Source organism: Diabrotica virgifera, chromosome 8 (genome assembly GCF_917563875.1).
Source record: "Diabrotica virgifera virgifera chromosome 8, PGI_DIABVI_V3a".
Taxonomy (NCBI): Eukaryota; Metazoa; Arthropoda; class Insecta; order Coleoptera; family Chrysomelidae; genus Diabrotica; species Diabrotica virgifera.
The window spans coordinates 208,424,889-208,437,086 of record NC_065450.1 but is presented as its reverse complement, the minus strand read 5'-3'; the positions used below and the strand labels follow the sequence as shown (position 1 = coordinate 208,437,086).

At 30.8% G+C, this 12,198-nt stretch overlaps 2 protein-coding genes across 2 annotated transcripts; one reads left to right on the top strand and one right to left on the bottom strand.

Annotated features, from left to right (window-relative positions):
• Window positions 1-5,594: 5,594 nt before the first annotated feature.
• LOC126890740 (uncharacterized) lies at window positions 5,595-6,484 on the top strand. Its single transcript, XM_050659911.1, has 2 exons — window positions 5,595-5,732; window positions 5,934-6,484. The coding sequence occupies exons 1-2, from the start codon at window positions 5,638-5,640 to the stop codon at window positions 6,430-6,432; spliced, it is 594 nt and encodes a 197-aa protein (XP_050515868.1). The 5' UTR covers window positions 5,595-5,637; the 3' UTR covers window positions 6,433-6,484.
• Window positions 6,485-11,091: 4,607 nt separating this feature from the next.
• LOC126890334 (uncharacterized) lies at window positions 11,092-11,700 on the bottom strand. Its single transcript, XM_050659203.1, has one exon. It carries the CDS (start codon window positions 11,698-11,700, stop codon window positions 11,092-11,094), a length of 609 nt encoding a protein of 202 aa, XP_050515160.1.
• Between the last annotated feature and the right edge of the window lie 498 nt (window positions 11,701-12,198).

The following is a 12,198-nucleotide window of genomic DNA, read 5'->3' as shown; positions in this document are numbered from 1 at the left end:
CTTATTTAGATTATTCATCTTTTAGTAGATAAGCAAAGGTTTAAAATGGAAGTTTTTGAGTTTTGTTCTGATTATTTGTTACTTCGGAAATTGCAAAATAAAACTAAATTTCGAAAATAAAGACATTGCTATAACTTTTGCAAAAATGAACTTAAGACTTTGATATTGCATGAAATGTTGAGTCAAACAGTCCACATAATGCATAAAAAAATGCAAGACGATTTGTCAATTAGTTTAAATTGCATTCGATTTGTTTTTCACAAAGAACTATTTTGCAATGTTGTTGTTCAGAAAATAATAATGATACAGCAATTCTGTGGAAACCACAGAAAAGAAGAATACTTACATTTTCAACTTATTTAAAAAATCAATAAGAAGTCATTTTTACCATTCTGAAAACATTTTACGAAAGTAGAATCATTTTTGGCTTATAAACAATTTGAATAACCATATTAACATATTGACTAAATCTGCGTTGGGATTTGAAAAGCTGATATTTTGACACGAATTTAAAAAAATAAACTTTTCGCCTAGGTTAATTACGAGCAAATTAAGCCACTTTTATTACTTATTTAATTTACAGTTACTTCTATATACATAAAAGTCTCCTGTAACAGTGTTAGTTATCATATTCCTCCGAAACGGCTTGGCAGATTTTTATGAAATTTTACACATATATTCTTTAGGATTGAAAATAGATTGTAATCTATTATTTATACCCATAAGTTATAAGGGGGTTACCCTCTGCCACTTTTTTATTGTTTTAGAAAAAATTGTCTACCTTAATTTTATAGTATGTACCATTAAAAATATATATATACAACCCTTAATTTTCACCCTTCTATCACCAAGACCCTATTTTTTAATAGCCATCTATTTATTTACATCTATAAAATTCTCCTGTCGTAATGTTAGTTGCCATAATCCTCCGATACCGCTTGAACGATTTTTATGAAATTATATATGTATACTCGAAGGTCTTAGAATCATAATTATCGGCCCCATAACATTTTGTATTGTTAGGTAGGTATATGTGTACATAACATACTCTACAAGACTACAAGAAATATATATAAATTTTAAAAAAATAATGATCAAAATCCATCAACTATCTCTAGAGATATAAAGAGCAACATATCTTTGAAAAATAAATTTCATTTTTTGAGTGCACGGATTTTAATAATTCCCCTCCACCGACCACGAGTCGATTTCGTTAGGGCGTTATTTTTAAAGATATATTAACCACTCTGTTCAAGTTTACTCAAACTTTTACATATAAACTATATACATACCTTGAACTTCAAACTAGCGCTAGTTAGCTTTCTTAATAAAAAAAAGTGGCTAACTTTGACCGTAATTAACCAAGGTGAATGTTTTTTTAACATTTATGTAAAAGTACACATCGAAAACAATGTGATAACTACATGGGTATTTCCTGTACACCAACAATCAGCAAAATATACGGAAGAGTAGTATAGCAGACGGGGTTCTAACTCACTTTGGTAACCTGTCCATCAGGGTCTCCGAAGCTGATGGACAGAAGAGCCTCCTTTGACCTTGGGGGTGTACAAGAATTACAAGAAGTGATCGTCAATGACCAGAGGGTTGTAAGAAGTGGTCGCTTATCTCTACATCTCTTCTTCTTTCCCGAAGAATTGTCACCTTGTCACCTGTCTCACCTGTATTTTCTTTGTCTTAAATGTTATGAAGAAGTAAAAGAAGCGGTCGGCAATGACCAGAGGGCTGTGTATTTGACCACCTTGTATATCGAGTGCAAAACTCATCGCTTATCGCTTCATCTCCTCTTCTTTTAGTTAAATTTGTACAGGGTGATCGAAATTTGAGACTTTAAAATTGTTTTTGTAGGTGTTGGTGAGTAAAAAAAAGAACTTGTGTGACTTGCTTAGTCGTATCCAACCCAGCCTAGCCTAGCCTAGCCAGATAGAAATGTTTTAAATTTGGAACTTAAAGAAAAAGCAACGTACCAAATCTAAAAGTTTGAGGGAAGTTAATGGTAGAAAAGAAAAACAAAAAATAACTATAAATATTTATTAATTAGAAACAATACAAACTATACAATATACTTAACTAAAATTAACCCTATGCAGCTCCACCAACGGAAAAGGTAACTGCCGCTCTCTTGTCCCAATTGGAAAGTCTCTGTCGTTGTGCAACTCTATTATCCGGCGACGCCCCTGTGGTGGTTGAACTGTAGGAACGACACCTGCATACCTGCTCCGTTCCTCCTCGTTTAATCGGTCAGCGGCATTAACCTGCTGCTGATGGTGGAACTGTACTACAACGTTTTCAAGACCCATTATGTTCAGTTGTGGTAGATATAATGCAATTCACACATCGGATTCAATTTATATAGTGTAACTGCATTTTTATATCAAAAAGGTTAAGTCGTACGTAAATAGATTTTTATTCTGCAAAATGTAGCTAATTATAATTTTCAAAATCATCTTGTTTTACTGATTGACGTCAATATAAATGATAACTGCATTTTTACGGGTCAAAAAGGTGAACAACTGATGTAAATAAGTATGCATTTTTCCAGGTCAAAAAGGTGAACTTTGATGTAAATAAGTTTTCATTGTTTATAAAATTTACATTTTTACAGGTCAAAAAGGTGAACTATGTTTCCGCTGGTGGTTTTGTTATCGTCCATGGTTGAATATGTCCTAGTGGATATGTTCTATCACTAATATGTAGGTTCTCTAATTGTTTAATAATTTTTCTTAAATCCTGATATACTTTAATATCTTTTTGTAACTCAATGACTTTCTCTTGAAACTGTGCAACTTTATGTCTATACTCACTCAAAGACATGATGCTACTAATAAATGAGTTGGTATCAAACTATACATTGTATTTTATTTTTTTATTTGGTTGGTTATACGTAGTATCATTATCATCACGTTTTCGTTTAGGGGTATTGTTCAATATTTCGTTTACATCAGTTTTTTGTTTTTTAGCATCAATAACGATATTTTCATCATTTATTTTTCGTTTTTCTCTTGTGTCTCCTCTGTTTATAGAGTCATTAGCGAACTCATTTGAAATGTCTACATTCATATCATCTAAAATTTGTTGTTTTGCTCTTTTGTGATTTAATAGCTTTTGTTGTATTTTCTGCTTATTTCTATGCTTGACATTTTGTGTGCGTTTTCTTGATTTTGAAATAGTTAATCCCTGTAGTAATAAGGTACAGTGGTTTATACTTGCAGCTAGTTTTTCTAACATATCTTTAGATTTATTTAATTCTTTAGTACAACTTTTTGTTACAGCTTTATAATTAACAGAACTAAGACCCATACCTAATTTCACTTTTGCTTTCATTGCTCCAGCTACACCAAGTGCTGCCAACTTTTCAGAAAATGCTGTATTTTTTGATCGAAACTGTTCAAGAGCTTTTTCAGCTAGAATCTTATCAGCTTCATGTCGTTTTGATAACTCTTTATTTTGAGAGTATGCAATATCATGTTCACGACACGCTTCATCTAACCCATTTATTCCCCTATCTCCTCTTGCTAATCGTTTATGCAATTTGGTTCCTGGTCCACAAAACCTATATCCACCAGGGATGTGCAGCTCAAAAGGTAGTTTATTAATGGCAGCGTTTAACATCTTCATCAACGACTTACAAATTAGTAAATAAATAGTCTAAGATAAGTGTTTATATATATATTTTTTCTATTCTTTAAACAAATAACCTCACATTTCCCCAAACATACTACTTGGTATATTCTTAGCACCAGATTTCGATTTCAATAATTTTATGTACTCACAATTTATACAATTTAAATTAGGTATATCAGTCTCTCCTCCACACTTTGGACATTTATACTTCACAGGTACAGGCATAATTTTATGTTTTACAGGTACAGGCCTCACTCAAAATTTTCTTTATTGTTGTTGATTTTAAGAAAAATAGGATACACTCTTTTTACAAAAGTACAATCAGGACTGAATTTTTTGTGATCTCCGATTATATTGTCATTTGATTCCCATTTGTATATTTCTACACCACATTTGAAACACTTAATTTGTAAATATGTCTCACTACTAAAATGATTAAAACATCGCTCACAAAACCATTTTTTATTTCGAATGTTCCCAATGTTTTTACCACATAATCTTGAAAAATGTTTAATATAAGCAAAATGAAATACCCTCTGTTTTATGTCCTCCTCCTCATCATTATCATCACTTACACTATTCTCCATGGCATTTAATACAAGTAGATTTATACGAGGAGAAAAATTTGTCTGGCTAAATATCAAAGGTAGAATTTCGTTTCTTGTTCCTAATGTAAAGACATTTATAGCAAGTTTATTTAATTTTTCAAATTTTGGAATATCTTTAAGATCAATGGGAAAACTGATGTTATTAAAGTTTAATATTTTACTAAAGTGAGGATAGGATGATGTTCGGTCAACATTTTTTGTGGCAGGATGTAAGGCAGCAACAACGGACCAAAGAAAACAATAAGGATCAGAATTCCTAACATTAATTACACTTCTAGTATTTTTTATAGACTTAGGTAGCTCAACGTATGTTGAAATACCACCAAGTAATGGATCATATTTGTTTATATTAACTTTTAAGTTTAAAATGTGAGATAGTGCCCATCCACTGTCTTTTTCTTGAAAATCTTCAAACTTTCTTAAAACTCGATCTATACAATTGATTTTATACCAATCCTTTATGTTTGTATTTTGATCAATTATTTCATTTTTCGTGGAAAAATGTTTAACAGACGTTTCCCCATCTTGAGGTTTGATGAAAAGTCCATAAAAAATTACATTAACTTTTAACATACATGAAACTAAATTTTTCTTAATTTGAACTGAAAAACTTTTAAAAGCCTTTTCCATAAATAGTTTGGGGTCTTTATATTTTAAATTTATAATAACGCCTGTCTTAACTCTGCTATTAAAACAAGATTCCAAATCCTGCCACAATAACCCTCTATTACTATTTTTTCTAACATGTAATCTGTTTTTAAAATTTTCTACATAGGTTTTAAGGATGGACATGTTCGCCTCTACACAATGAAAATTTCTAATACAGGTAGCCCTATTTTTTATACATTTTTTTAAAAGTAAAATTTGTTTTTTCAAATATTTTATATATTTTTGTAAATCAGTTTTAGTTTTAATTAATCTACTTACTGTTTCAATCTTCTTCACCATTTCAGTGGAAATTTCATCGATCACTTTAGCACTCATGTTGACCAAAACGTTATACAGACCAAACCGTTATACCAATAAAATCCTGTATTTATGCATTTCAGAAAAAAAAAATACAGTGACGCATTTCTACAACACGCTATTCAACGTGATTATATTATCGAAAACACATTGAAGGTTAACGCTGACGTTAATACATTTTTAAGTCAAATAGTTCACGAAAATACATTATATGCAGATAAGCACATTTTATTCAAAATAAGCAAAGTTTGTAATAATAAACGTTTTAATGATAAACATGTTTTCTGCATTTCAATAAAGATCAAATAGGTCAATGATATCACTGACGTTAATTTATTTTTTTATTCTTACTACTTAAACTCGTGTAATTTTAAATGAATCCATCAGTTAGTCAGTAAACGAATAACTAAACACTAGCAAAATGACCGGAGTACCTTGTCAATTAGTGATTATTTCCGAGGATCCAGATAACTTACCAATAAAGGACGCCTTTGTTATTGTAAAGCAGTTATTTATGTAAGTATTTTACTTATTTAATTTTTTATTTGTTCTACATGATTTTATTTCGTCTGACTGTTTAATTTTTTTTTATTATGAATATTTTATTGGAGCATTATAAGTTATTCCAGATCATTACATTTGTAAATTTTATGTTCTGATTTGATTTCTGATTTTCTTTGAAAGACTGTTGGTTGATTCTGTTTTTTTTTATTTCAGATATGGTGTAGAGGATGTGTCACTTAAGGGAGATAAAATATTTGTCAAACTATCGTACTCACCTAATAATAAGACATTAAAAAAGAAGTTTGGATACCTTCCAATAAGGTATATGAGAATTAAAATAGACAACGAGGAGGAGTTCCATGTACTGGAAGATATCTGCAAAAGATACCGCTTCAACCTTCTGGACGATGAGGTGGAGGAATTTGAAAGGTACCAAGAAAAAAAACAGCTGGTGGGTATAAAGCGACCATTTCTTTCTCCTCCTCCTCCTCGTCCTCCTTCTCATTTTGGTCACTCTTCTCTTCTACCAATGACTTCATCTTCTACACCAACGAATTCAACTGCTCCACCAACGAATTGGGCAACAACATCAGCAGAATCACCAGCAAAAAAACAAAAACGAAAAATGACGAGGACGACGACATCACAAAACCCAGAGGAGGTACTAGATCTTGACGAACTTAATATAGATCATTTCCTGAGTCAGAAATAGAAAAATTGGGAAAAAGTATGTAGATTTATTAAATAAAATGCGTTTTTAATTATTATCTCTTTTATTTCTCATTTACACCTTTTACTTGATTAAAAAATAGTGATCAATCTTTTTGCGATATCGACCATCATTTATGTCGCTATCTTTGAAAATGGATAAGAATCCGTAATTTTCATTCCAACATATTGAACATATTTTTTTTAAATCTTCAAAAGTCATATCTGTTCCAACGTGATCGTTGTAAATGTGTTTTAGATTTAAATCGTCTTGTTTAAATACAATTAAAATATTTGCATTGTCTCTTATAAGATGCTTAGGTATTTTTGCATAACTCTGACTCAAATAAAATGGATCCACCTGAGAATGTCGAGACATGCTAAAATATTCCCGAATAACATCTTGGTTGTCACACGCAACATCATCAAAGATAAAAATGGAATTGGGCTTCGCTTCAGATGGGTGCATTATATCAGTACTTCCACTGTAAGTATAATATCCTATTCCTTTAATTGGTTCTAATAAAGTTTCTAAATATTTGTACTTTGGTTGCATTAATGATTTTGAGTAAATATACACATTTTCAAATTTTACTCCATTAGCATGTTCCAATAAACTTATCATCACATTGGTCTTACCACAATTTGAAGGACCAACTATAAGACATCTAATAGTTGAAGGAAACAAAACTCCATGCTTTTTAAATTTATTCTCAATTGGCTCCAATAAATTATTCTCCACATCAAGCGTAGTCTTTTGTTTTACAAGCTTCATGTCTGGTATCAATTTGAAAATAAATGTGTTGTGCATCTATTAATAAAAGACCATTTTTAATTTTTATTATTTATTATCAACATTTTCTACAATATTTATACCAATAATGAATATTAAATACATTGTTTAGAGCACATTGCAAATTTTCATTGGTATGTTGAAAACACGTATGAGCTTTAAAAATATGTTTCATAGTTTCATCTGAAAGTATATTAGGTTCATCTTCTACACAATCAATGCGGTTTTCCATGAATTGTTCCAAATATTTCTTTGTTTCATGATTTCTCACCAATATTGTTTCATCCAGTATGTTGTCGTGTAAAAATTTTGAGATGTCTTCATATTTTAGATGAGTATCACAATGCCACGATTGCCAACTTAAACCATGGTTTTGAACAAATTGTTGTTCGATACATTTCATATACGATTTATTTACCATAGCTTCTGTTACTGGTAACACAACCATTCTGTGTATCATCTTTTCTGTAGTAGGATCTAAAATAGCAATTTCCCTGCAAAGAAAGACATCTTCCGCAGGAAAAGAGAAACCTTGGATATCTACAATGAACATGTTTTCACTCTCGATATTCTTTAACAACCAACAAAATCTTGCAAGTGGAATGTCTTTTAAATATTTTTCTATCCCCACTTCTTATATTACATCACTTTTATTTATCCAAGAGTTGTGAGAATCGTCAAAACCTAGCCACTTGACAAAAACTTTGTTTCCTTTTTTCTTCAATATTTTTTCTACTAAATAACTATCTTTGTGTTTAACTTTCTGCAATTGCTCTTTATAAAATCCTCCTAGAATTTCTTCACCTCTATAATCTTTTAACAAGTATGTAATAGGGTTCCCAAGTTTTATTTTATAAACAATGAAAATTTCATTAGACCAATTTGGATTGTATTTCTTGTCAAAAACTCCTCGATATTTTGAAATGCGTACATGATCACCGATATGAAATTTTTGACTTTCCAAATCAACCATTTTAATGTGATTGTATACAGTATTCAACAATAATTTTTCATGTTTCTTTTTAACATCAACCGGTTTCATGCCTATTGTTGTGTGAACTTTGTTATTGTATTCATTAACAACTTGATGTAAATTATTAATCCATTTGTAGTTACCATTGAAACTAAACTGTTTCCAAATCTTTGATTTAATCGTGCGAATAACTCGCTCAGCAATCGCAGCCTTTTTCTCACTGTATACATTGTAATGATTAATGTTATATTTTTTCAACAATGTTTTCATATATGGATTAAAAAATTCCGTTCCCATATCTGTTTGAAGATTATTTGGTGTTTGTTCTTTAAACACATGCTCCATACATTTAGCTACTTCGACACCTGATTTATTTTTCAGAGGTAAAGCCCATAAAAATTTTGAGAAACAATTTATTACAACCAAGATATATTTGAAATCTCTGTTTGTATTTGAATACTTTTGCATATCAATCAAGTCAGCTTGGAATAAATCATTAAGAGATTTTATAATAATTCTTCGTCTTTTAAAGTTAATTCTTGCAGGTTTGTGTAACTCATTAACAATATCTCTTTTAACAGACATGATATTTATTCTATAATGTTTGCCTCTTTTAGTTCTTCAATAATTGAATTTATTTCATTTGTATGTCCTGTATGCCCAGCTAACTGTGATGATAGTAATAACCTCAATCTAGCTACAAGTTCGTTTGGATCATCCCAGTGGACGTAATCTATTTTATTGTTGTTTACTTCCATAAGTAGTCCTTTACCTTCTGTTATTGGTGCAATTATTTTTTTATATTTTTTTAATTTACTACCATCTATCTGTTTACTTGATAAATAATGTCTTCTGTGAGCATTCGTAGCTACAACTATTTTTGCATAGTTATTTACATCTTGATCTGTAAAATTAGCTGGGTGTTTCTTAAACAAAAGCTCATATAATCCAGACGTACCTTTATATCTTTTGTTTTTTAAAAGAACATCAGCACCATCTATGTTGATTTCGGAATTCCCAATCAGCAGCTTTTCAGATGTTTCATCAAATCTAACTCCATATTTATGATCAAATTCTTTATTTAAAAAATCAGCCTGCATCTCTGTAATATATTTCCTAGGTAATGGATCATACTGATCCAAAAAAAGTGTACGTTCCTGGTTAGCTTCAAATCGAGTTTCAGAGTTTTTATCATTTTTAATCTGTTCTTTTATATCATCCACTTCAATGTTTTCTAATATAGAGTTTTTAATATCACTTGTTTCATAAATTTCATCATCATCCACTTCAATGTTGTCTCCTTCTGCTTCATCAATTTCATCATCCACTTCAATGTTGTCTTCTTTGATTTCATCATCCACTTCAATGTTGTCTTCTTTGATTTCATCATCCACTTCAATGTTGTCTTCTTTGATGTCATCATCATTTTTAATGTACCTTAAAGGTTCATATTTGGTTGTTTCATTTTCAGAACCTGAATTCTTATTCAACTTGGTCTCAATATTTTTTAAGTGTTTTGTAATTGGATTAAATAAATCTTCTTGGATTATTTGTCCTTGCTTTAGTTGTCTCAATTTACTTTGAATGTTTTTTCGTTTAGTTATAAGTTGTCTCTTTATATCCTTATTCATTGTAGGGCTCGCAACCTCTGAACAGCTTTGAATCAGGTCTCGAACAGGTCTCGATCAGGTCTCGAACAGGTCTCGAACAGCTTTGATCAGGTCTCGAACAGGTCTCGATCAGGTCTCGATCAGGTCTTGAACAGCTTTGATCAGGTTTTGATCAGGTCTTGATCAGGTCTTGAACAGGTTTGATCAGGTTTTGATCAGGTCTTGATCAGGTCTTGAACAGGTTTGATCAGGTTTTGATCAGGTCTTGAACAGGTTTGAACAGGTTTGAACAGGTTTCAAACTGGTCTAAATATATTTGTTCGATATCAGAACAGTTATGAAATTATTTATTGTGTACATGGTGTTAAATAAGTATTACACAAAAAAAAAAAAAGTAAATATTTTTATTGAGAAACAATTATTTATACAAATGAATACATTTTTAATGCCCTATAACGGATCCTTGAGATTCTATAAGAACGATGATGATGATTAGGAACGTAGGTAAAGTTTAGTTTATGTTGGGGTTTAACCGTTCCATTTTTATAAAGATATTCTATAGCACTTATATCATCGTTGCTCAGTTCTTGAGGACGGCGTTCTAGATATAATTTATTCATTATCGAATTGTAGTTTCGGTTATCGGTTAGCCCTAAATAGTGACCAATTTGGTGCGTTAAAACCAATTGCAAATTAAAACCTGGTGTCTCAAAGTCGTTTAGTTTTAAGTTCCATAAAACATTTTTTAATATATGTATTTCCCCACATGGAATTTGATTATTCAACGTAGGAACTATTGTATGGGCTATTTCATTTCTAACATTTTGAATGTCAAAAAATAACTTACATTCCTCGGCTGGTAAACATAAACCTGTTATTCTATGGGTATGCGTATCAAATAAAATTGATAGCTTTGGTGCTTCTTCTGCTGTACAATTAACTTGCTTAAACTTAATTCCACTTGCATTGCTCCATGTATTGATAGCTTTATGGACTACTCTAGTAATTGAAGAGTCTGCATTTAAAGTACACCATGTTATTCGTTGCCTATTAATAATAAATGGTTCTCTAAAAACGTTAAACGCAAAACACACATTTAACAATGCGACGAACCAAAATATTTTGTGTAGTAACATCTTTGATGGATTTTATTCATTTAACTGTTTATGAGATTGTTACCGGCTTTTATATCATAAAATTGTAGTGTCAGCAAAAAAAACAATATTTTTTTTTTTAAACTTTTTATTTAAAAAATTACATATTTATTTCACAATAGATAAAATACAGTTAAAACATTTGAACTACATTAGTTAGCGGATTATAATTAACAATACGGTCATGTATAATTATACAATAAGCTGCTGTATTAACTGGTATATTCTTATTGGTTTCAATTTCTATTCTCATATCAACACTTCCCGACTTAACTGATTCATTTTGTCTGCTGCAGTCAATAACAAATATGGGGGCAAAAGAACCAAATTGCTCCAAACTAAGACATGGATCTCCAACTTTATAATAGTACGACTGTTGAAATTGTGCATACATTTCATATGCAATGGCATACTGTTTCTTATCAAAGTTCAAGTTCAAATTGTCATACGGGTACATTTCAGAATTTAGAAATAGTTTTAAGTTTGTAATATTACAATGATCGAAATGGCTCGCATCTTCTTTTATGGCATTCTTTTTGGCAGTCTGTAAAGCAAACAAAACAAATCGTGGTCTTTCTAGTAGACTAGTAGTTTTTACGTTCCAGTTAAATTTCATTGTTTGTGGTAGTAGCGGAATTTCATGATATTCCCAACTTCTGTATGCAAGTTCTAAATTAGATCCATTTTCAATAAATTTGTATAAACGTAACTTTTCCGAATCTGACACTTGAATATGCGGCATTTTCCATATAAATTTAAATATTTCAATTTTTGGTTTTGCATTTTCCATTGTAGACGTCACTGCATTTAAATCTGTTGAACTTCTTATCAATACAAGTTCCTGGCGGATGTTAACCAGGATTCGAGTATAATCTTCTGAAAAACCAAGTAACAGTTTGAGTGGAATACACGCACTAAAATTTCCTTTTGCGTCAGTTGTTATTGATGATGGTTTTTCATAGTTCCAGCCTATACTTTTGTATCGGTTAGATTCACTTTGCGTAAACGAAACATAGTTTTTTATTGTCGTTGTTATACCTAAATTTCTCACTCTATCTATTACACAGCCTCCAATTTCATATCGTATCTCATCAAATAAATACATCAAACCATTATTAACAAAACGCAAAGTAGTGCTTTCTTTCCCATCATCCGTTAGACGCCCTTCAATATACAGATAACTCTCAGAAGGTAAGGTGTATATATCTTGAGTCTGAATAGGTATCCTTATTTCATCACA